At 38.1% G+C, this 26,565-nt stretch overlaps 1 protein-coding gene across 1 annotated transcript in view; it reads left to right on the forward strand.

Annotated features, from left to right (window-relative positions):
- The window catches only part of MALRD1 (MAM and LDL receptor class A domain containing 1), a 286,614-nt gene that overhangs the window by 14,867 nt on the left and 245,182 nt on the right, over positions 1–26,565 (forward strand). Inside the window, exons 6-9 of the mRNA XM_087760128.1 lie at positions 4,157–4,300; positions 9,277–9,434; positions 19,224–19,316; positions 21,519–21,726. Of these exons, the coding sequence (XP_087616254.1) occupies positions 4,157–4,300; positions 9,277–9,434; positions 19,224–19,316; positions 21,519–21,726 (603 nt within the window). The remainder of the gene's footprint in view (positions 1–4,156; positions 4,301–9,276; positions 9,435–19,223; positions 19,317–21,518; positions 21,727–26,565) is intronic.

Raw genomic sequence — 26,565 nt, forward strand, 5'->3', positions numbered from 1 at the left:
TTAACAAATCTGGCACAGTATAAATGTAGCTTCCTGCAGCCAGGAGAGCACTAAGGCCTCAGTCGGCAGAAAAGATCTACTGTTTTTGGCCAAAGAATTGATTTGTTCAGTCAGCTCAGGAAAAGCTTTTGAGCTGACTTTAGGGAGATTCCCAAGGCACTTATGCATATTTTTAAATGTGTGAAGGTCCTGATCTTCAGCTGTGTAGTGGGGCTATTTTGTTCCACTCTGCTACATCCAAGAGCTGTAATGTCAGGCTAGTCAGCTCTGCAGCCAGACCATCCCTGCCTGTTGGGATTCTTTAGCAAAACGTTTCCCATTTCTGTTTTCAATCCAATGTATTTTCATGGGAAAGGAATACTACCAATCCTAGCGTGAATTAGATTGCTTGCTGCTCTGTATTACACAAGAAGATTGCACCGTGGCACCTATATCACATTGTCAGGTGAGCACAGTCCTGATTCAAAGCACGTCCTTTGTTTTCCTGCCTCTGAGTCATAGCACAGGCACTGAGGGTTCAGCCTTTAAATTTAACTTGAGGTATGGAATGCAGTGAACAGAACACGCTAGGTTACATGATTGGTTTTGTGTACTGTGGTCTAAAATAAAGCTCTCTAGATTTCCCAGTAGGAAAAACTATTGAAAATAGATGCACATGGTTATTAACATATTAGAGTGCTGAGCAATTGTAGGCAGATCACTGTAAGAGCAAGATACAAATCCTAGTGTAATGATTCAGACAGGCATACGTATTTGTTTCAAAGGGATTTATATTGGGGAAATGAAGTTTCAGGTAACTAAACTTGATCATATAAGTCTCTCCATGTTCGAACTTTCTTACAATGGAGAAATATAGAAGCAAATGTTACATAAATATTTTCATGCCAGGGCCCATCTTGCTTTTCTGTTTGTAGAGGTTTTCTATCAGTACTACTTAAATGAGCATGGATGCTAATTTAAAACTTGGGGCATACTTGTCTATGAACTCAGGTAAGTTTAAAATGTGCTTTCTTTGAAAAAATGAATTTGAAACTGACAATGGAAAGAGAACAGATGTGTGATTCTCCCAACTTCTTTCTGTTCCTTGGAGGGTTTCTGCAGATGAAACGGCAAGTTTAAAATGGAAAAAAATGCATTTTTAGATTCTAGCAACCTATATAATTGCTTAACCAGTTCCCACAGGAGGATATAAATCTCTCTGTACAAATATATTGACTTTCTTCATAAACAAAGTGCTTCCAAAGCAAATAAAAATGAAAAAAAAAATCAGTTATAGAGATGAAATACTGCCTCAGAGAGATGAAAAAATAAAAAATTGAAACAGAAACAGGGTGTTCTTACCAGAACTTAGAAATCTAGGTGTTAAACTTACCTTACATGGCAGCTGTTGAAGTATATAGTGTGGCATACAGATTGAGCTGCCGCACTATTAAGTACCTCAGGTATATTCTAGTAACAGCCAGTTCTTATCCTGTGCTTCCCCGTTAGGAAAAGTCAGCTTCATTAGGCGACATCTAAATTGCTCACAGCAGCTGAAAACAGGGTAAAAGGATCTTAATTTTCTTCCTGAAAGAGGAATTTTACTACTGAACATTTTCCAGTAATTAAAACAAAAGGTCAGATTAATGGTTGTTTGAATTTGAAATCATCTTTTCTCTAGTCCTTATGGAATGTCCGGATAAGAAGACTTTAAATGAAGACCACTTGAATTGCATGAAATTTGTAGTTAGAATTTGCATTCTCATTGTACCCTTCATGATTTTCAGTCCCAGTGTAAACCCTGATGTGTTATAGAATTAAGAGCTGGAAAATGGGTATTTTGTCCCAAGAGACTTGAGAGTATTGTCAAAATAAACAAACAACCTCAGAAACATTTACAACTAAATTTAAAAAATGGAGAATGAAACAAAATGTTTTGTTTTAATAATTAAAAAGTGTTTAAAGAAGAGTGTATTTGCAACTTTTTTTCAAATGTTGAAATTTCACAAAATCAATCCTTTTCTAGACTGTTCTAGAATTTTAAATTTTCCATGGGAAATAAGTTTTCCACAAGCATTCTCTCTTAATACACATGGTTTGAAAAAAGTGCACGTTTATGCAACACTGGAACAAGGAAGAAATGAGAGGTTTGTAGCATCAGCTGGATAGGACATTTCACTGAGTTGTCAGTAATGTGAATAACACAATAACTCTGAGACGCAGTAGACAGTCATGTCTATGTATACCGACATAAAATTGTTTCCTTTGTACAGCTAGGAATCTCCGTGTTTTCTCTGAGATACTCTGACTGCTATTTAAAAGTCTGTCTTAACCGGAAGATTGTCTTTCCTCTGCAATAATATTAAGAAATGGAACTTCCATTATCATAGTGCAATCCTGCTTAAAATCATGACTTTCTGTAGCCATTATTAATTGCAAAAAATTTTGCAGCTACAATCTGGCATCTCAAACTTCATAGAATCATAGAATGGTTTGGGTTGGAAGGGACATTTAAAGGTCATCCAGTCCAACCCCACTGACAAGGGCAGGGACATCTTGCACTAGATCATGTTGCTCAAAGCCCTGTCCAACCTGACCTTGAATACTTCTGGTGATGGGGCATCCACAACTTCTCTGGGCAGCCTGTTCCTGTGTCTCACCACCAGTATCATAAAAAATGTCTTCCTTATATGCAATTTAAATCTACTCTCTTGCAGTTTAAAACCATTGCCCCTTGTCCTGTCACTACAGACCTTGGTAAAAAGTCTCTCTCCATCTTTCTTATAAGCCCTTTTTAAGTATTGAAAAGCCACAAGGCTCCCCAGAGCCTTCTCTTCTCCAGGCTGAACAACTCCAGCTCTCTCAGTCTTTCTTCACAGAAGAGATGTTCCAGTCCTCTGATCATTTTTGTGGCCCTCCTCTGGACCGGCTCTAATACATCCATGTCTTTCTTATTCCAGGGACCCCAGAGCTGGATGCAGAAGTCCAGGTGGGGTCTCATGAGAGCAGAGTAGAGGGGAAGAATCATTGCTGTCAGCCTGCTGGCCACACTTCTTTTTATGCAGCCCAGGATGTGATTGGCTTTCTGGGCTGCAAGTGCACATTGCCAGCTCATGTCCAATTTTTCATCTGCCAGCATCCCCAAGTCCTTCTCTGCAGGGCTGTTCTCGATCAGTCCCCCAGTCTGTACTGATAGTGGTGGTCACCCTGACCCAGGTGCAAGATCTTGAACTTGGCCTTGTTGAACTTCATGAGGTTTACATGGGCCCACTCCTCAAGCCTGTCAAGGTCCCTCTGGATGGCATCCCTTCCCTCTAGCGTATCAACTGCACCACTCAGCTTGGTGTCGTCTGCAGACTTGCTGAGGGTACGCTCAATCCCACTATCTACGTCATAATGAAGATATTTAATAGTATTGGTCCCCGCATGGATCCTTGAGGGATACCACTTGTTACTGGTTTCCAAATGGACATTAAGCCATTGACTGTAACTCTTCAGACACAGCCATCCAGCCAACTCCTTATCCATGTCACAGTCCATCTATGAAATCCATATCTCTCCAATTTAGAGGTAAGAATGTTGTGGTGGACTGTATCAAAGGTCTTCTAGAAGTCTAGGTAGATGATATCCATATCTCTTTCATTGTCCACTGATGGAGTCACTCTGAGCCACTAGATTAGTCAGCCATGATTTGCCCTTAAAAAGTTCTTGAAAATATGTGGTAATGTATTCAGAAACTTTTTGGTTCTAAAAAGAAGCATTCTGTTGCAAGTATTATGGAGATGCTGCTGAGTTTAACCTCTCTGAATTATTTTTTGTAGCTATCATCTAGAAAAGTATATAGGTATTTCTTGTTATGACGTTATTTTTTTATGTTTCCTGGCAACTCTCTCTGCAGAAGTGACTTCATGAAGGTTGCAAAGACTGGCTAACATAAATAGCACTCCATTGCTCTGAAAGAAGCATCCATCTTTAGGGAATGATTTTTTTAAAATGGTATCATTAAAGATGTCAGCCTGAAATACTAGACAGCACTCAATGGTACACAACGCTTTTGAAGTAACCTGGGGCAGAAATGTTGTCGTGTAGTTTAATAAGCATATGTTGCTAATGGGAAGTAGTCTCATAAATAATGACTTCTTAAGAAGTTAAGTGATTGTTTTTCTGTGTCTTTTAGCACCACAGACTTCCAGTTTTGAGCTTGGCATGTGCAAGTGGCATTCAGATCAGCCATCTGAGCCTGCTATGTGGGCACGACTGCAAGCTGGGCACAAGATTGCCTTCTGTCCCTTCCTGAAAGATTGGAGCCACAATACTGAAGGTGGGAAATTTAAGTTAATGCAGAATTACTAGCTGTCATGAAGAATATGGTACTTTTTAGGACAAGGTGGTGACCCAGTGTAGAAACAAAACAAAACCAAAAAAAGTAATTGTATGTATTTTGTACTTAAATTAGCTTTTGCTTTGACCTTTTAGTAAGGGCGCTGTGAACACATGTTCTGGTAAAACATGAAAGATTTTAATGTAAGAATTCCCATATAAACTAATGATTGATTTATTCTCCTGTTAATTCTTTGTATGAGATCTATTCAACAATTTGGTGAAATTAAATTATATCCATCTAAGCCCACAGCCCTTGTGTGTGTTTTTTCTGTTTTGTTTTGGTTTTGACACTTGGCGGTTCTACTTGAGTAGTACTACTATGTTTGAGCATACAATCAGGAATTTTACTTTAAACCTTTAATTAGAGGAGCTGTAAAGAAACATTTACTATACAAAATAGTTTATTACTCTTAAACACAATAAAATTTATCCAGTTGCAGTTTTAAAGAGTAAAGAGAAGCACTTGTTTTTGAAGTCACTGTGTAGTGCTTGTCTATGGGTTTACTGAAAGGTTTTTGAAACCTTAATGGATATAAATGTCTAAGTGTTGTAATGTGAAATGGAATTGCCTTGCCAGCTAAGTGTTTGGTTTGTCTACTGAGACTGCCTTCAAAGGGGTTAAGTAACAGTAGTTGTAATAGTATAATTTGTGATGTAGTTTTGAAGAACTGAGAGCGTGATTACTGCTTGACCTTTAAGCCCACAGAAATGGAGTACATCTCATTGACAGAAGCAGAATGAATGCTTAGATACTGTTTTCATTGTAGAAAGATTTTTAAAATAAATTTTAGCATGCATTTCAACACACTCTAGTAACTATAAGTCAAATTATAATGGAACAGCAAGCAAAAGTGCTTGAGCATATATATTCTGATAAGACAAATTTTTGCATGTTAACATTTATGTACAACAGAGCATATAGACTAGTAAAGCAGATTTTTTACTCATCTTTAAAAAAAAAAAAAAAAAGGAAAGAAAAGAAGTCACACCACCTTTCAATTTCCACTGGGATATCCAACAAAAATGAGACTTTTAATCTGATTTTATTTTAAACACCTCCCTGAAAGGTGTTGTATCAGTACCTTAACACGATACCTCAGGGGCTAGTGATGGGTATGGATTTCCCTTTTATGGCAATATTGTGCTAACAGAAAAGATACTGAAATTCTGTAAGTGGCTTTTACAGGACCAGGTCACAAGCAATGTCTGTTGAAACAGAAGACGTTTTGAAATGTCTGTTGTATAGGTGCTAGGGCATTATTGTATAAATATGCACAGGTAGCTGAGTAGGCTGAATATGTAACACGAACAACTGTTTGAGGACATTCCCTGTGTTTCCATATCATAAAGGAAAAAAGAAAATGTGAGAAGAAATAAGTGTCAAAACAACATACAGAATTAATTCATCATTAACATTGGAAAGTATTGAAAAGTCTGAACTATGATTTCTCACCTCTCCATATATTCAGTGTTTCTATTCATGCAGGTTTGTTGAGGCATAAATGAAGAGGTTGAACACAACTAAAATTCTAAAAACTAAAGAAATGGTATGCAAACTGCAAAAATGCCATGCTTGAGGGCTCAAGCTTGCAATGCAAATAGAGCTTGACTAAGCTTTAGTTTCTGATTTTGATCAAAGCTTTCACTACTATAAATAGAAGAGAGGTAAGAAACTAAATTATAAAGCAGAAGTCTAGACAATTATATTTATAAAGAAAGGATTGCTTATAGGCTTTGAATAATCCTCCTTTCCTGGTATTCTTAGATTTAATAAAATACTTTCTGTCCTTGGCAGACTTTATTTCTTTGCTCTTTTATTGTTTCTTTTCTCCAGTGTTGTATTTTAGGCACTTTCTCTATAACTTTTCCTCTTAATTTCTCTAGTGTCAAAAGTTCTTACAGAGGTTTTATATTCCCCTGCAATACTGTTCAGAAAATACTTTTGTGGTGGTGGTGTTTTCTTTATTGACATTTCCAGCATGCTATGTAGTTTCCATAGTGCATTCTTCTCACATTGGATTAATCTAGTTTCCTACATCTGGGGTAACACTTCTTTAGTAAGAAACTAATGAAACCAATACCCTGCATAATAAAAATAAAGATTATGAGATGCAAAAAGAAATCAAGGGAAGTGCCATGGCTTTTAAACCCAACATTTCAAATAACTAATGATAAAAATCCCTGAAGTTTAAACATGAAAAAACAGCCAAATAATTAGAGTATGTGATTCTATTACATTACTCTTTTGTCTCTTCTTTTTTTTTTTTTCTTCCCAAAATTTCATCCATGACTTGTGAGTTCATGAAAATTCACCTTCAAAGAGTAGAAACAATGGCAGTTCAGATTTGACTTCTTCTTTCCTCAAAAGGTTTGAGTGGGAAGGTTGCAGGGGATTGGTTCACAGACTGAACAGTTCTCTGTTGGGGAAGAGAACTTGCCAGAAAAGTAAAGGTCCCACCCTGTGGCTCAGTCTTAACTGAAGGCTCAATTGTTACTCTAAAACTAGTAGTATAGATTCAAAGTCATGTAGTTTGTGAAATAAAAAACCATGGATAAAAGCAGAAGGAGTGACAAAAGATTTGAGTAAGAAAATGGTTAAGATGCAGCCAAGAAGCTAAATATTTATAGGTTTTGAGTTTTCAGCATAGCAGGATACAGGCAGGTTCACTAGCCCAGCCCAGCTCTAAGAAGTACTGGACCACCTCAGCAGTAAGTTGTAAGCTCTGCTTTTAGTTGGGCTCCATTGCAGTCAGTGGCTGATCTTTCCACAGGACTCCAAGATTTTGCTTATGACAGACAAAGTTTTTCTTCAAAACTGAAAGAAACAAGACCGTCTGTCTGCAACCTGATTAAGCAGCCACGTAGGGAAAATAAAAGGCTTTATGGAAAGATATGAAAGTCTACACTCTTTATCCTGGCAACCATCCCAGCATCTCTTGCCAGAAACACACACATCTCTCTGACTCAATAGACCTGCTACCACATTGGCAGGAATGAAGTGGCTTTTCTGGGATTCCTGTTCTACTTCTAAAAACATGAGGCAGATTGGCACTTCAGAAACAGAAAGTTGTGAAAATTCAAGACAATAAGACATAAAGAAGGTCAGAGCATAAATGCAATGATATGCTATGCAGTGTATTGGACTGAGGGAAATTCAGACCTTAGAGAAAAGCTGCGAAGTTTGTAACAAATGAAAAAAAAAAAAATGTTCCCAATACCGTTAATCTTCAGAATCTTAGCTAAAGGTAATAAAAAAAAAATGCCTGAAAGAGGGGAAAAAAATATACTTTAGCATTGTTTATTGCCTGTCCAGTTAAACTGACATGGTTCTGCTTTTACAGGGTATAGAGAACAGGGAAAAAGAATAATTAAAAAAATCAGTATTTTCAGGACAGGAGTTTCTGGAGTTTTCATTTCTGAAAGTAGGCCTCAATTTGCCTCAGAAGCATTCACAATACTTGCATAAAACATATTCCCTGAAAAACAGTCAGTATCCCTTGTGGAGACACGATCATTCTGGATGTCTCATAGAACTTTTGTTTATCTAGAGCTGTTCACTTGCTTTCTCATCTAAAAATCATGTCACCTCCACTTTGCCCTGTTTAAAGATTCAGAAACTTAAACTGAAAGAGGGAAAAGAATGTTAATTATCATTAGGCTCAGAAAATAAAATTGGTTGGTTTTATAATGGCATTAGAGAATTCTGAAGTTAGGTAAAGAACCAGTAGTGTAAATTTTGATGTTGATGCATATTTCTCTTCTGCACAAGGCAATAGTCATAGAAGTGTAGATGCTTTGTTGATCTTTGTCAAACAGAATGCTGGGTTAAATCTATAATGTTTCCTTATACCAAGGTTAGCCGCTGTGGCATGAAATCACAAACCTAATTCCAATGAAACTGCAACCACGTATTTCAGTGTAAAACATTGCCTAACATAAAGTAGTAGGAATAAAAAGAAAAGAATGTGGTCCCTTATAAAAACGAACATTTTCCTTGTGAAATGGTACTTCCTCCCTTCAGCTTGAAATAAACTGTGTAACATCTGCATTTGAGATAAGTTGTATTTAGAGACATGAACACAGAAACAGCAGACTTAAGACCTTTAATCAGTCCTTGTTTATTATTTTAATAGCTGCTTCAGAAGGCAGCAAAATATTCAGTGACTCAGGAGGGGTAAAAAAGACCTGATATATTTGGTAAAAAGTATTTAGCCTTTTTATTTCTGACAAATAAAAGACACTGTTGAGGGAATGGAGTACTCTTAGATCTCTGTAGGAATGCTTTTATAAGGGGCAGTAGGTCAAGAAGAGCACAAATTGCTTTTCTGTTTCAGATGGAAAGACAATATGCTTTCAACATTTTGTTACAGAAATTCTGGCTGAGAAAACCTTGATTATATGGTGGAGACGCTACTGCCTCCTGTAGCAGTAAGGCAGAATACTTCCCCCCGCCACCTTCCTTTTTTTTTTTTTTTTTTTTTAATTTTTGACGAGTCTACAGAAATATTACTGTAAAAAGCATATTTTCCAGGAAACAATAGTGGAAGAAGGAAGAAAGCCCAGTTTCCAAATATATTTGCAATTAGGTATTGAGTGGTTGTAAATGTAAGGAGGTTTAGCTGACTGTGGGACTGCTTACAGCTTTTAACATGTAAAGTAACAACTTCAAGATACTATCAACTGATGTAATTCTTGGTTGCTGGGGCTATCTGTGAGTCAAATGAAGATATATATCTGTCTTTTTAATAAGAAGCACTTACATGGTATCCAAGTCACATCATCAGCATGACGATCAGATTCCATTTTTGCTGGAATGGATCCATGGTTTAATTACAGGAAAGCAGCCCTTATTTTCATAGACTGAGAAAAAAAAATGTTTCGTGAAAAAGTACGCCTTTTTTTTTTATTTTTCAGGCCATTTTGAGTGGTTAGAAGCTAATGACAACGCATTATATGAAAGCGCTTATCTTAACAGCTCCATGTGTCATTGCTCCAGCAAGAATTGCCATTTTCAGTTTCATTACTCCATGGCAGATAGCAGTGTTCTCAAGGTGGTACTGTTTACTAATCAGGTAAGAAGCAGCAGCATGCATTCATTTTCAAAGGATAAAGATATGGCAGTGCAGGTGTTACCAGCCAAAACGCAAGCAAATATGCCTGCTAACACATGCCTGCCCCTAAGTTATTTTGTGCAAAACAGTAATTTGGTATAGTTCCACTGATCTACGCAATTGTAAAACCTGGGTATTTGCCATCTCAGCTATAAACTAATTTGATGGGTGAATGTTCTGCAATAAGAGTTCAAGGACAAACCCCAGCTATTACAGAATTAAATAATTTGGGGATTTCAGAGGAAAAATCTATAGTAACAGGTTTTCTAGCCTTCACATTCTGGAAATTGGCAAATAAGTGCTTTTCTCTGTGGAGACACAGAAAAAAGGAAAGGTCCTGGCTCAGGATATCTGGAAAGCTCTCGCTTAGCCACCTGATTTGCTTTGCCCATGTTTTAGAGCAGTAATTTTCCTATTCTTCTACCTATTAGTAGATAAAATAGCTATGTCAAACTGAAACACAAATGCCAGTTGAGCAATGATAACTATTTCCATCTTTCTTACCTCCCTTGCCTTGTGAAGTCTTTCCGCTATTAGAATGTTCCCTTTTGAAAGTCTTGTTTAATAACTTAATATTGATGCTATTGTACTGCTACTTAATGAAAGCAAGAGCAATACAGCTGGTCTCATTAAGTTAATGGTTCTCATATCTTGATGTTGGAGTTGAATTATTATCACCCAACAATACAAGTATTTAAAAAGACAAATCCAATTCATTCACAAAGATAAGATGCAAAAAAACCTGAAGTGTAACACTACCAAGGGGTCTAAATATAGGAACAGGTAATGGAAATACCTTATTTCTTTCCCACTGTGTCTTCAAGTATTCATGAAAACAACTCCAGGCTCTTGCTCATTTTTCATTTATAAAAGGGAATAGTTGTATTTTTCTATGACCCATTACTGTATCAGGGAATTGTAACATAATCAATGTTCTGGTATAAATGCATGGAGATTTGTGCCATTATACTTGCCAATAAATTCCCAGGTATGATGCCTGTGGCAACTTTGAGACAGAAAAGGAATGGTGATTTCAATGGTTCACCTAAGTAGCATCAATGGACTCGATTTAAGAGTTTTCTTTCCCTGCAAATAGAGCAAATGATGTGAGCCAAAAACATGAGAGAACTGGCATTTGAGTTCCCATAGAACTGGGAGCTTAAACTGAATTAATTGATAAACAGTTTCTTACATATGCATTGGAAGAACATTTTTGGCAGTTATTACATCAGTTCAGTCAACTCTGTTTCCACAACTTTTCTTAGCGCTTTGATGTTTTAGTAACTGAATTTCTCCTTCAGTCAGAAGTGTATTTATTGCATATAGACTTATTTAAAGCTGCTATGAGTTACTCGTACTGCAAAATTTACAACAAGAAACTTCAGAAATATAAGCTTCTGCTGGTAGCTTCAAAAACAAAATGCTACAGACTAATATTTAAGACTTCTTAAACTGAAATGAAGGGACGGGTAGCTTTTACATATTTTGCTACTGAATCGTTAGGTTGTTTATGAAAAACAAATGACTCTTCAAAACTAGCTAAATACTGAGAAACAGAAGCGAGAGCCAAGTGCTGGTTCTGACCCTGGAAGACAACAGAGGTGATATCCTGGAAGCTGTCATTCAAAATAACCTCTCAATCACACGGGCCAGTACCATGTGGTTTCCTTGCACCCCCTTTTACTACTTTTATCTTATCTCTGAATAACTCTTGCTATGTCCCAGCACTAACAGGCCTGATGCAAATGGAAACTGGATTACATTTAATGTACAGTTTCAGTACTGTTCTTAGAGGACAAGCACCACAGATGTTGCAAATGTATCCCTAGCCTTCCTCACCTTTTCAACAGAGAGGCCAAAGATGAGTGAACGTATTTTCTAATATAGACATTATGACATCAATTGGAAGACAGGGAATTTAAATTGTTCTTGGATATGAAGAAGGATAGGGAAAATGGACTCTTTTTGTCAACAGTGACCTGTTGTTGACTTATATTTAACTTGCAGTACATGATGATCTGCAGCTTCTCCTGTTTTATTGCTGACTTAGCAAAGTTGCTCTTCATTCAACACTACTGCATTTGATCATTTGAGTTTTCTTTCCTAACTGTGATTCATGTGTCTTTGAACTTTGTGTTATTGGTTTGAAACTGGGTTTTATATACAGATGATTTTAAATTCTAATTATGTCCTTCAGAGTGCTTGTAATTCCTCCCAATTTAGAGTTATCCACTCTATTTAGAGTTTATATTTCATTCCACTATCCAAACAGGTAGTCAGCACTATAATTATGTCAGGCCCTGGAGCAGACATATGCAGAGCCCTATTATCATTTTCTTTTAGTTTGATAGAAAACTGTTGACAGCTCCTCTTTTAAATAAGGTTGCACTCCTATTTGTACACCCATTTTCCAGTAATTCCATCTGCACCAAATCTCCTCAATCTGCCTAAAGAATGTCCTACGAGATTATGTTAGAAGCCTTAATAAAGTAATTTCTACTTTTTCAAGGTTGTTTACTATGGAAAAAAAAAAATTACATTGACTGAATGTGACTTGCTTCTCATCAGAAGCAGCTAATGTAGGTTTCTCACTTTCTAATTCTCTAGCTGCTTACAAGATTATCGTTAGCAATTTGTTCCAGTGCCTTACGAGTTGTCAACTTTCAGCTGGTTGGCTATAATTGCATAGTCTTTATTTTTCCCTTAACAGTAATATATATCCTTTGTTCTCTAAGTTCTCTAGTTTTCCACATGTTCTCCTCAGGTTCTCGGATTTAGTTGTTGATAGTAAGATATTCCTTCCATTATGTAACCTTTAGTTAAAACTTCTTGATTCCCTTCCAGTTTCAGTACTTCTGGCTTATATATATTTGTAATATTGTTCTATTCTTGTCCGTGTTTGCCTTCACATTTGGCAATATTAAATATCTTTACTAACAAAATATTAACAATATTAAATGTCTATTGATTGTCTGATAAATTTTAAACTTTTCTGTGAAAACTGAAACCAAAGATGATAATGTTGAGTTTAGTCTACCATTTGCCATGCACTACTAGCTCATTCCTTCCATTAAGTAGTGGGCTTATATGTCTTCCTTTTATCTTCTTAATCTTTACATCTTGTATGACTTACAAAACAGATGGAAATAATAATAAAAGAGAATTTCAACTGATGTTTACATGTACAAGCATATTTGTACCGTAATGCACTAGCATTTCTGTAAGTGTTCAGCAACACTTGCAAAAACAACGCAAGTACACTCCTCTGCAGAAGTTAAAGGTGATCCATTAATCATTGTGGGGGAACAAATAAGCTTTTCTTCCAAATTACTCTCTGAAATGAAAGAAGAAGGGACAAAATGATCAGTGCTGTTGCACAGCAGTGAATGTATCTGTAGACAAATGTCAAAAATAAAAAAAAAAATGTATTTTATAAATGGAGTTGATAAGAAAAAGTCATGATTGTCTCTTCCATCCTTCAAATCTGAGTAGCGTTATCTCAAAAAAACATTGCAGGGGAACAAAACAATTCTTGCCCATTTTAGCTTTAGAAAAAATTGTTTGTAGATAGTAATGTATCACAATAAGGGGAGTAGAGTGAAGGTATTTTGAGCAACTGCTCCCTTGCATCACCAAAATAAATCTTGAGGGAAAGTACTGGAAAAGCAATACATTCAACATTTTAAAGAAGGCTAGAGATTCAAGGAATGTGCTAGAGGGGTTAACTCATTTGTACCAAAGAGGTGGAAGAATCTGACAAGCAGGATGAATACTACAGAGAAAACATCGCGAGGAACGGAAATAATATTATTGGCTTATTAGAGCTGTATAAAATCAGAGGGTAATGTCTGTTGCACTGAACAATAGCCAGTTTAAAAAGTTGTTACATCTGAGGTGATGTACAGCTTTCAGTGTAAAAAACAGCCCTAGAAAGTCTGGATATTGGCACATGCACAGAAAACTCAAGTTTACTGCTACAAGCTGTTTTTATTAAAATGAATTGGGGAGAAAGATGGTCATGGGAATGGGTATCTAAGCTGTTAAGTGAATGTTAACAAAATTATAGCATCCAGATACATTCAATCAAATAATCAGCAAATGTAGAGTGTTCCCACAGGGAATACAAATGTGTTTGGAGGGTTTGTATATGTACATGTGGGGGAATATGCGCATGCCCAGATACATTAACTAAAACATTTCTCAAAGCAGACACTTAACTGCAGGCTATGCTTTTAATCTGCCATGCAGTATGGTTCTTAGTACATCATCCTTTTCTGTGTCATATGTGGCTATTGTAGGCTAATAACGTTAACAGATTTTCTTTGGGAGCTGAATTTTTTAGCAAAATGAAGCAAGTTTTATGCAGGATGAAGTGTCCTTTACATTGAAAGACTTTTGCTGAATATCTATCACATGAACAAGTTGACCAATACTTATATCCTATACTGATGTGGAAACTCACAGATGACTTTTATTTCTGAAATTAAGTGTATGTCATGTGGTTTATGCAAATTTGAACTGTTACGTCATTTAGTGTTTGGAATTAGGGTATTGGCTTTGCCCTGTCTTGCAGTTTTCCAAAACTGATCTTTGAACACATAGTCAATAGAGATTTAGTCTTCTAACTTTGTTAATGTGTCATAACACTTGAAGCCTTGGTAGGAAAAGAGCATAAGTAATTGGCTACTCACCACAAATCATATCAGTATTGTTCTGTTGGCTCAGCCTCTCTGTCTATCACGCAGTAGACAGCATCTTGCTCATCTTTTTTGTATTGCAAGACAGGAAAAAAGACAACTGTCCTTGTCTATAGTATTGATAACATTTCACATACCTATCATATCCCCTTTTATTCGTCTCCTGTAAGGTGAACTTTTCATAACCTTTCAATTTCTCTCCATACAAGAGACTTTCCATTTCTCTTATCCTGCTTCACATCTTTTTCTGAACTGCCTCTAATTCTGTAATATCCTTTGTGGAAAAGGTATGACAAGTACTTTGCACAGTATCCTAAAAGGAGTCTCACTATTGATTCTTGTAATGGTAAGTCTGTTTGTATGTATAGCCTATATTAACTTTTCCTACATTTTTTTTTTCTGTCTTTCTGGTTTTGCTCTATTTTGGCATTGATTCTTGAAAAGATTTTATTTAGGAATATAAAGTTCACATTGCTACATTTCTTTTCTTTATACTGGCCCCGGCATGTTCCAGTTAGGATCATGGCCAGAAGCAGAATGAGCATGAGCTGTTTTTGTCAGATTATTGAATGAAAAGGGCTTGGAGTGCTTGCATAAAGGGAGCCTTACCTTCATCTGACACATCCACCCAGACAGATCTGGTAAGAAAAGAAACATCAGTACAGGCAGTAGGTTGCAGCAAGTGCCCAAACCCTTCCCCTGATGAAGAGGTAAGTACCTGCATAAGGTGCGCACAGGTCGATGATCTGTTATGTCAGGTGGCCAAACTGCAGGAAACAGTCAAAAGGCTGTGCAGTATTAGAGGAGCCGAGACAGAGACAGATAGGTGGCTTCAGAGCCATGTTCCTGTGGCAGACGCCACTAAGAATGAGGCACCTTGGACCCTCGTGACTCACAAAAGTAGGACTCCACATCAACCTGCACCCTCCACCATCAAAATCAAAAACAGATATGAAGCCTTAACAGCTGAGGACACCCATGAGCAAGGCCTGCAAAGCCCCCTCCAAGGGGAAACTACCAGTGACACACAGTGGACACCGTAAAAAGAAACAACGAGTACTCTATTGAAGGGTACTGAGGCACCTATCTGCCGACCTGACAGGGAGTTACGAGAGGTATGCTGCCTTCCAGGAGCTAAGGTTCGAGACGTGGCCAAGAGGGTACCACAACTCATCAAGAAAACAGATTATTATCCATTGTTACTATTTCATGTAGGCATGAACAACACTGAAAGCCGAAACCTGGGTAAAATTAAGGAAGACTTTCAAGCCCTGGGGGTGCAAGTGAAAAACATTGGTGCCCAGGTTATCTTTTCCTCCATTTTGCCAGTTCGAGGGAAGGGGGTAGCCAGAAATAGGCGCATAATGCATATCAACTCCTGGCTACGTGGCTGGTGCCATCGTGAGGGTTTTGGCTTTTACGACAATGAGGCATTCTTCAATGACTGTAACATGCTAGGGAGGGATGGAATCCACCTGTCTAGAAGGGGCAAGGGAATCTTCAGCAATAGGCTGGCTAACTTGGTGAGGCGGGCTTTAAACTGAAGGACTCGGGGGGTGAGGTCCAAAACAGAAATGCTCATGCCACCACATCCAACTGGGAAGTAAGTCAGGCCAACCAGAGCGGTGATGGGTGTTCCTTAGCTGTCTCCCAAGATGTGTACCAGAGGAGCAACCACCTCAAGTGTATATATACAAATGCACACAGTCTGGGAAACAAACAGGAGGAACTGGAGCTCCGTGCCCATTCAGAAGATTATGATATCATAGGAGTAAGTGAGACATGGTGGGACAACTCACATGACTGGGGAATCGCAATGGACAGTTACAGGCTGTTTCACAAAGACAGGCAGGGAAAAAGAGGTGGACGAGTCGCACTCTATATTAAGGAAAATCTCAAATGTATTGAAGTCAACTACGGTGATTGTGAGTGCTCTATTGAATGCCTCTGGGTTAAAATCAGAGGGTTTGTCTCCAAGCAGGACCTTAGAGTGGGCATCTGCTACTGACCCCCAAACCACAAAGATAAAGCCTATGAAGCAATACTTGGGACACTAAGGGAAGCTTCTGGTCAACAGAACCTGATTCTCATGGGTGACTTCAACTACCCAGACATTTGCTGGAAGAACAATACAGCAGCTCGCATGTCATCCATCAAGTTCCTGGAATGCGTAGAGGACTGTTCCTCTTACGAATGTTAGATGTGCCAACCAGGAAGGAGGCACTACTGGACCTGCTGTTCACAAACCAAGAAAATCTGCTCTGTAATATCTCAGTCAGTAACAACCTTGGCTGCAGTGATCACAATATTGTGGAGTTCGGGATCCGGCTGAGTATGCTGAAGGGTAGCACCAAGACAAAGGTTCTAGATTTTAGAAGAGCAAACTTCAGCTCGCTCAGAGCTCAGCTGGGAGGGATTCCATGGGAAGCTTCCATGGAGGATAAAGGAGCCAGTGAGTGCTTGGAGTTCTTCAAGAATGCTCTCTTGGAAGCACAAAACCAGTTTATCCCCTATAAAAGAAAAGGAAGTAAGCGGAGCAAGAGGCCCCCTTGGCTCAACCAGAAGCTCCTGGGTCTGCTTAAAACCAAAAGAGATGTGTACCAGAGATGGAGAACTACAAGGGCATTGCCAGAGTGTGCAGAGATGCAGTTAAAAAGGCAAAAGCTCAACTTGAATTGGAACTGGCCAGAGACGTCAAAAATAACAAGAAAGGGTTCTTCCGATATGTAAGTTGCAAGCAGAAACAAAAGGAAAGCATAGTCCCACTGTTAAACAGTAGAAGTGAATCAGTCACCAACAATGCTGAAAAGGCAGAGGTTCTCAACACCTTCTTCACCTCTGTCTTTATCAGCACTGTTGGATCCCAGGCATTGGGAACGAAAATCCAGGAGGATCTAAACATAGACCCACCATCAGTGATGAAGGAGTTAGTATGCGAATTATTACAGGAGCTTGACCCCTACAAATCGATGGGCCCTGACACCATCCACCTGAGGGTGTCAAGAGAGCTGGCTGATGTCATTGCGGGGCCACTCTGTGTAATCTTCAAGAAGTTGTGGAGATCAGGGGATGTCCCAGAGGACTGGAGGAAGGTGAATGTTACCCCTATCTACAAGAAGGGCTCAAGGGAGGATCCAGGTAATTATAGGCCCATCACTCTTACTTCAGTCCCCGGGAAAGTCATAGAATAGATTCTCCTGGGGGCCATCACAAGTCAAATGAAGCACGTGCCTGGGAAAAGCCAACACGGCTTCTCCAAGGGCAGATCATGCCTGACAAATCTGGTGGCCTTCTATGATAAAGTGACCTGCTCGGTTGACATGGGACGAGCAGTCGATGTTGTCTACTTGGACTTCTCCAAGGCCTTCAATACGGTTCTCCACGGCCTCCTCCTGGAGAAACTGATGCGTTATGGCCTGGGCAAGTGTCTGTGCAGTGGGTGAGGAATTGGCTGACAGGCCGCACCCAAAGGGGGGTGGTAAATGGCTCTTTTTCAAACTGGCAACCCGTCACAAGTGGGGTCCCCCAGGGATCGATATTGGGCCTAATGCGATTCAGTATCTTCATAAGTCATCTGGATAAGGGGATCAAGTGTAGCCTGGTGAAGTTCGCAGATAACACCATATTGAGTGGGGGAAGTAGACACTCTGGAAGGGAGAGCCACCCTTCAGGAAGATCTGGATAGGCTGGAAGAGTGGGCTAACAAGAACCTTATGAAGTTTAACAAGGACAAGTGTAAGGTCTTGCACCTGGGAAAACATAATCCAGGAGTGCAGCTCAGACGGGGGTCCGCCTGGCTAGAGAGCAGCTCCGTGGAAAGGGACCTGGGGGTCCTGGTGGACAGGAAGCTCAACGTGAGTGAACAGTGTCCTGCTGTGGCCAAGAAGGCCAATAGGATGCTGGGTTGCATCAAAAAGGGCATCACCAGCAGAGATAAAGAAGTCATTATCCCACTCTACTCAGCGCTTGTCAGGCCACACCTGGAATACTGTGTACAGTTCTGGTCTCCGTTACACAAAAAAAGATGTGGACAGGCTGGAGGGGGTGCAGAGAAGGGCCACCAAGATGCTCAAGGGTCTGGGGGGCCTGTCGTACGAGGATAGGCAGAGAGAGCTGGGTTTGTTCGGCCTTGGGAAAAGAAGGCTTAGAGGTGATCTCATCACTATGTACCAGTACTTAAAGGGGAGCTACAAAGAAGATGGTGACTCCCTTTTTACAAGGGGTAACGGGTACAAGTTACTCCCAGGGAGATTCCAATTGGACACGAGAGGAAAATTTTTCACAATGAGAACAGTCAATCATTGGAATAATCTCCCCAGGGAAGTGGTTGACTCTGCTACGCTGAACATGTTTAAGACTCAGCTGGACATGGTGCTGGGCCATCTTGTCTAGATTGTGCTAGAAAGGTTGCACCAGATGATCCTTGAGGTCCCTTCCAACCTGGTATTCTATGATTCTATAATTCTATGATTACCATATTTGGTACTCTCACTGTTATCCTTAGGAAGTGGAGTGAAAATGGGGATTGAGGTAACTCAAAACATGACTAGGACTTGTTAGGTACTACTATGCCTGCCTGCTTTATGGATTTAAAAAAAAAAAAAAGTTTTTAGCAGAGTTGATAGGGTAATTTTGACAGACCCTAAATTTAGTTCTAAGAAAACTAATTCTAATTATAACACAACATAGTATAAACAGTTATTTATGAAAAAGCAACTAATGTAGAGACCACCATGGAAACATATTGTTAAATTTAGCAATAATATGGCTTAATTTACATATTAATTCACTTTAATTCTGCCAAACTGACTCCTGAAAATTATATGATTAGCCTGTTTAATCACAGTAAACATGTCTTGTTTTACCTCTCTCCCATAGAGCTCAGTGCAAAGATTGCAAATGAATATGTGAAGGTGTATTTCCTCACATAGAGCAAGTTTGTATATAGTGGTTGTTTGGCTAGGATATGAAAAGATTGAGGACAAAAATTGGCTTTGATACTTTACAAAGGAACAAAAATTAGCTTTATAACATCGTATTCTACATTTTACAGGGGGAACATATCTTGTGGGAAACCAACACCATGACTAAGAAGGAATGGGTCAAAGTGGATATACAGCTACCAACAGGGCTAGACAAATTAAAGGTATGAATGAAAAAAGCGTGTGCTCAATTTTTGAAAATGCTTTACCTTATTGTTTATAAAAATTCTACGAAACTTAAAAATTTGTTAAAATGATTTGTATCCTGAGTGGCTTGCTGTTTTTTGTTGTTTCAATGTGGATAAAACTGGTTATAGCTCAACAAAACATCTACACAAACATCATTTGTTGAAGCAGCTGGACATTAATAACATGCAAGAAAAGGAATACAATTCTCACCATATTTTAGGTAGTCAGATATCTGAGTCCATCTCAGGTATTACCAACTCATTTAAGTGAGATGATGTAAACAATGTTTGTGGGATTTCAGTGGAATGATGTAAACCAGTAATTGTGAGAGAATATCTTCTCCTTGAATTTGCAGGCATAGAGAAGAATGCAAATTTGCATCTACTTAATTCTTAAATTAATTTACAAGTTTCTATTTTAATTAATTTTACATTTACAATTATTTTTCATAATTCTGTAAATAACCATCATATTTTACTGTCTCAACAATCACCTGAAAATGTAATCTCTGTGAAAGGACAAAGACTAAGCCCGCTGCAGGCAATGACGTTTTGACATCTATTAGAATGAATGCATTTCAACAAGCTAGTAGATTATAGGTACCTGTTGTTGCCTGTCTCTCCTTTTCCCACAAGGACAAGTGTGAATAAACAACCAGATGTGTAATAAGACTATCTATAGTATCTAAAAATAAATAAACAAAAGGCTGCTGAAGTTGTATGCATACATGTAGAAAGCAAACCCTATGCATTCTTTGTACAAAGACAGCAAGGGTCACTTGTGCTTAGGGAAGGAAAGATACTATCTTTAATTATGTGACTATGTAATGTTTTTAGCATAGCATTCTGCTGTTTGAACTGGTAGAGAATGGCTAGTATTAGAAGGCTTTTGACATTTGAAGAAAATGGAAGATAGTGGAAGATAATGACATATATCATTCTTATTTCTTAGAAAGAAAAATGCCTCTTGAGATTTCACTCCAAACTAATTCCCAGGCTTCGGGGAGCATGTCAGGGCCTTCTGTTTATGCCCCAAATCACATCTGTTCTAGTTTCCTTCTGTTTTGTCTGAAACTCCTGTCCAGCTTTTCTTCCACTGTGCTTTCTGCCTCTTGCACATGACTACTTTCTCACACTCTGGCCATGTCCCAGGCTGTCAAAACCCACAACTCCGTTTTTTATTTGTGCCTCCAACTCCTGCTCTTGTCTCAGTGCTTTCTGTCATTGCCATCTTCATATTTCTGACGAATCCAAGCTTGCTTCCTCCTGTCTGCTCCTTTAGCTCAGGTAAAAGAAACTTGGAGAGCACAAGTGGGGTAATCTCCTCGCTTCAAGACCCAGTAGAGTGGGCTCCACAGTGGCCAGGAGCAAGATGTTCTTCTGAAACTTCCTTGCTCTAAATCAACTTGTGTAAAATCTGGTCAGCACAAGGGAACTCTGTACGAGAGAGAAATGCTCCTTGAATCTCTATGTCTATGCCAATAGCAGTAAAATAAACAGGGCCAGGGCACAGGCCCAAGGATTGCCATGTGATAAGCCATATAATTAAAACATTAGCATGGTCCCTAGCAAGGTTTTGACTCAAGCAAATTGGCCGTGTCCCAGACAATGCCTGAAACAATTCAAGGGTTACCAGCAGGCAGGGACCAATCTTACTGCATAGACTGGATGCAGCCATCTTATCTTAAGTAGTGAAAAAGATATCGGTTGTTAAGCTGTGCTGTTTCAATTGGTGTTCAAGGACAGTCCCTAACCCATTTTATTCACCTCTGAGTGTAACCGGAATTTTTTCTCTTGGGCATCTGCAAAATGAAGTTCTGAAGAGACTTCAGAGCAGAAGAGTCTTTAGGATGTTACATTTCAGGTCACTCTTCTAAAGCACAAAGGCATTGCAACTTTTTAGTCAAATGGCTATAAGATTAGGAGCTTTTCTGTAAAACAGGCTTCTACTTAACTTCATTCTTGGAATTTGTCAAACTATTTTAGCTGAAAATTTTCAGAAAATTCAACCTGAGTTAGTCATACAAAATTTCAGCTTCTGATTTGAAATTTGTCATGGTTTTTAATGGAAAGTACCCAGTGCTTTTTACACATAGGTCATTACTGTTTTATGAAAATAAAAATCAGTTTCTCTCTGTTGTCTCTTAATGCAAATACTTTAACTGTAACAATCCACAGCTTATGTTTAAAGGAACAGTCCAGAGCAAGGCAGGTTTCATCTGTCTGAATAACATCCAGCTCTTGGACACTACACCATCAGAGCCACCAGGTTTCTGCTCCTTAGAAGAATTCATCTGCACTGATGGGCAGTCCACGGAGCCTGGCTCAGCCTGTGACTCTCACCCAGATTGTTCTGACGGCAGTGATGAAGATCCAGCAGCCTGCTGTAAGTGAATTGCCTCGCTTTAGAAGGACATTGTGCTGAAGAGCATTGTGAAACCTAAACAGGTCTATCCAAGAAATGGCTAAAAAACTTATTTATTATTTATATAGTTTCTTTCTCCCAGAATATTTAATGATGTACAGGTTAGTGACAGTGTTCATTACATTTTCTGTCATGCATTTTTCTCCTTCCTGTTGCTTTCTATTTGTCTGCCTGGCCTCATCAATATGTTTTGGATCCAGATAATAATTCTTCAAGTGTCTGCAGAAATGCAACATTTTGCATATTTTTTCTTAAATGTATTCCCTACATACAACATTTATAACCTCTATTTCCCTAATTTGAGAGGGACTGAAATCTGCCTTGGGGTTTGTTGTTTGAAGACCTTTCTAATTTAGATTGTCTATGAGTTATTGTGAGAAAATTCATTAGGTGACATGGTATTTGCATGGTGATTCAAATCACCATACAAATCAGCTACAGTTCAGGAGCTGTGTCTTTGTCATGATATTTTCAATTGAAGGTAATTTTGCTTAGAAGCCACTGTTTCTACTGTACAATCAAGAGAAAAAAAATAATTAAAGTTACTGGAAGATGTCTCTAATAATTCTGAACATTTTAGAGTTCCGTGTGAAAGTAGCTTTAGAGAATCTATTCATTCTAAAATTAATACTATACAGCATGCATCTATGTATGTTTGCCTGTGGTAGTAACACTTAAGTGGGTGTTATAGATGAAAACTGTGCACATATTTCAGATATTGGTAATGGTATATATTGCTGCTGGGAGGTAGAAATTAAAACTTTTAGTGTCACTCAGGATCGCAGGATGAAGGACACTCATAATGTTTTATTTTCAAATTTCATGAGAAAACTTTATGAACTATTTGTGACTACGAGGTTTTTTTAACTCACAGTCTGAACCTTTAACCTTCTCCATCACTTAAACAGTCATGCAGGAGCCATCTCTGAAATGAGTAATATGCACAAATGTTGAAATTATATTTTAAATAGGAAGGTTTATACTGTTGTATCTCTGGGTGGAGTCTAAGCCGACATTAAAGTCTATAGGGGATTCCTCTTTGACATCTGTTTTCCTTTTTTATAAGACTTGATGCTATGCTGCTAGTTCTGTGTGTGTGCTGGTAGGAGTGCAGAGAGTCCTCTCATTAGGAAGAGGGATGGAATGAAAGTGAATAGTATTTTATAAATTTCACTTTATTTCTCAGCTATTTAGTGTTCCCATTTTAGTAACAATGTGAGAGAACTGTGGTGAATAATGACTGAGAATATAGAAGAATAATTTTAAGATTTAAAAGGAGGATGAAAAATAATTGTCCCAGTTGAAGGGTAGCTTTTAATAGTACTACACAAAGTGAACATAAAGACAACTCTAAAGACTTACAGGCAATTATATTTTGCATGCAATGCATTACACTTTCTTATTTTATTTTTACCCCTGTGCCTCAGACATTGGACATTGGTATTGTGTAACTGAAAGATGAAATAACCTAGATATAGTCAGTATTTTAGAGTTAAAGAAAGATCACAGTGGGACTCACTGTTGAGAATATTGTTTCCATCATGCTCATGTGGATCGGTCAGAAAAACTAGACAGTGGGCGGAAGAAAAAAAGTCAGAATGGCCTGGAGATCTCAACACTGTTCTTTGTGGCACCTCCAGAATTAGGGTGCTGGGGCAAGGACTGACAGGAGGCTCAACCAGTGCAAAACCCTCTTCAGTAGCTCTGCCTAGTGCACCACTGTCTGCTGCTGCCTCTACAGTTACCTTTGGTTTACCACGAGGCACTGATTCTCCACTAACTCCTAGTGTGTTTTAAATTAAAGAAAATATCACACTCAGTTGAACCTGAGACATAGGGATTGTGTGCGTCACTTTGTGTTGAGGCATTTGCAGGTTAAAGGTGTACCATTTTGTGGGAGCAGTACACAAACATATACTCATCCTCTCAAAAAAGGGTGAAAAAAAGTGCTCTTCGAAAATATAAGTAACATAACAGTTGCATGTTGCTCTGACTACTGAGAAGAAAGAAAAGAAAAAAATAGCCATCTTTAAAATAGCCATAACTGTTTTTAAAGTTGGACCATTTTAATGGCTAATATTGTCTTGGATACTTCACACACTTGTTTTCAGGAAAGAGGACCCTAAACATGGAATTTAGCTCTTCAGCAGTTTGGTTGGCTTAAAAAATTCATCTTTCTGACACTTTCTGCAGTCTTGAACAAAAGAGACCTAACAGAAAAATCATCCTTTATTTCTGTCCTTTGTTCTTTTCCTCCCATTATGTACATTTTCCACATGATCTTGAAATTGTCCTCCATGTTATTTAGAGTGCACTACATTTATTCACATTAATATTAAGTAAAAATTCCTATCTGGTACAATAGTGCATATTTTAGCTTTCATTCTTATAGGTATTTTAGCATCTATCCTTGGACACATCCTCAGCAGTTTCCTTTGATGAAGTACTCTCATGTACTGAAAGAGCTGACAGATCTCCATGCTGAATGAAAACAAAGGCAGACAGCTGTTATTTAGCAATGTGAAGGATTTCCCTGTTCTTTGAGGATTTTCTTTGCTTCATTATAATGGGGAAGGAAAAATAATATTTCTCTTTGCTCATGTTAACTTGGCATGAATGGTCTTATAATAACACAATTTATTACAAGAACAAATATATGTTTTACAAAGCCTCTTAAACTTTCTGTTTAATCTCTGCCCATTATATAAATATATATTTAAGTATATGAGACTTAAAAGTCTCAAAAAATTAGGAACTTGTCTAGGAAACACTTATGCACATGAGTAACCACCTTTATTTGTGTAGTTTTATTGAAATCAATGAATCTAATGAAGTGACAAATTATGAAATTAAGATTTTTAGTACTAAATTCTACATTTTCATTATGTCTTATTTGACACCACTTATTTGAGATCACTTCTAAATTTCTTATTTCACAGTGACTGATAATAAATGATCAAAACCTAGTTAATATATTCAAAACAAAGAAAGTGAGATACAGTACTTAGATCATTTGAAGGATTAAAAAGACCCTTTTCATGCTGATGCCTTATCTTTATTTCCTACCTAATATAAAGGAAGTTTTGCACTAAATGCTATGCCAAATAACAAATATTTCAAGCACTATACTTACTATTATTATACATTATTTATAAGTAATGTACACAATACATATAAAAACATCACAAATGAATCAGTAGCTAGGAATCCTAGCAACTTGGCAAGAAGTCTAAGAAGCGCTTGCTATTTTCAAGTGATATCACACTTTGATACAGTAGTGTTTCTGCAAATTACCTACTCATCGGCATTCATGCCGATTCAAAATGATTGTGGGGTGGGATATCCTACAGCTGTTTCTGAAAGAACATCACCTTCCATTTAGCCTAATTAGAAGTTTCCTTAAAACACCTGTCTAACTCTTCTGGTTTTAATTTTGCATCTCTAGTGTTAGCTTAAATAGTCTCAGCCTGTCATAGGATCTGTATAATTTATGAATAGAAAATATGTAGAATGAAGGAAACTTGTATAATTTTAAAGCCTTGTACCTTTTACTGCATTTCATTTACAGTATAGCAATTTACAATTGCAAATCCTTGAAACCTTCTACAGCAAATGAACACATATGCAGATCCTTTTATTGCCTTTCAACTTTAAAGCATAAAGAGCATTTTTTAGTCTGAAACATTTATTACTACACTTTTATGTGTTTCCTGTGACACATTAATTGTCTGAAATTGTTAGTATCTGTCCATCAATCGTGTATGTACATGTGGAGAAAAAGAAGCTACACCTATATTATTTTCACAGACTTCTTCATTGCTTATGAACACTGTAAAACATTGCCTGTGTGCTTCACCAGAACAGTTAACTCAAAGTAAGTGTACCCTCTGCAGACCCAGGGTCGACATGAGATTCTCTTAACACCACCAGTCTCTTAACTCTAAGCAAGGTAACTGAGTAGTTTCAGAAGGAGATGAGACCATCTCACCTAAGGGACTAGGGTGTTATGAGAGATCTGTCTAATGACTTATGACATATGGAAGTTCAGGCAGGATGACCTACGATCTTTCTGCATGAATCCTTTAACAAATTCTAGATAAATAAAACTAATCACAAACTGGTAGGGAATGTGCACGGATAGTCAGTAAGAAGGTAGATGTGTAACCCTTCCCTTTCCTAAAATGACATTAAATGTTAGCCAGAAATGACAAAATATTAATGACAAAGTAATCACACAGAGGTGCTTTGGTCACTGATCATACACATAGTTTATACTCCAAATTCCACAGGAGCTTGGGTGCTGCCACACTGAGCGAGGGTAGCAGCCCTCCTCATTCAAATACTATTAGGCAGGGAAACACCAACCTGATAGAGAGACAGGCTGTGTGTCCTCAGTTTTGTTCATTTGACTGAGCTGCCAGAGTAGGGTAGAAAAGCTTCATCCAGCTGCAGGCTAGCAAATTTGAAACAATATTAATTGGCTGGTAACCCAGCCTAGCTAACAAGACTGCTCTGTTTTTCCCCCAGGAGGATGAAGAGGGGCTGGGATAGGTAAAGTAAGCTAGTCAAAGAAAAAACATTTCCATTTAACCTCCCAGTGTTCTTGGAATATGTGCTTTGTTTCCTGTTTCTTTAAAAAAAAAAAAAAAAAACTGTGGAAAAATGGTTCATATTAATTGAAAAATCTTTCCGGTGTATTTTATGGCTTTAGTAAGGTCCACTTATTTCTTGAAATTCAAGGAGATTTTTTTCTCCTGGTTACACCCTGGAGTCATTGTTTTTGCAGAACTGGTGTAACAA

This window comes from Nipponia nippon, unplaced genomic scaffold, assembly GCF_047370975.1.
Source record: "Nipponia nippon isolate SJK-2023a ecotype South Korea unplaced genomic scaffold, ASM4737097v1 scaffold_1, whole genome shotgun sequence".
Taxonomy (NCBI): domain Eukaryota; kingdom Metazoa; phylum Chordata; class Aves; order Pelecaniformes; family Threskiornithidae; genus Nipponia; species Nipponia nippon.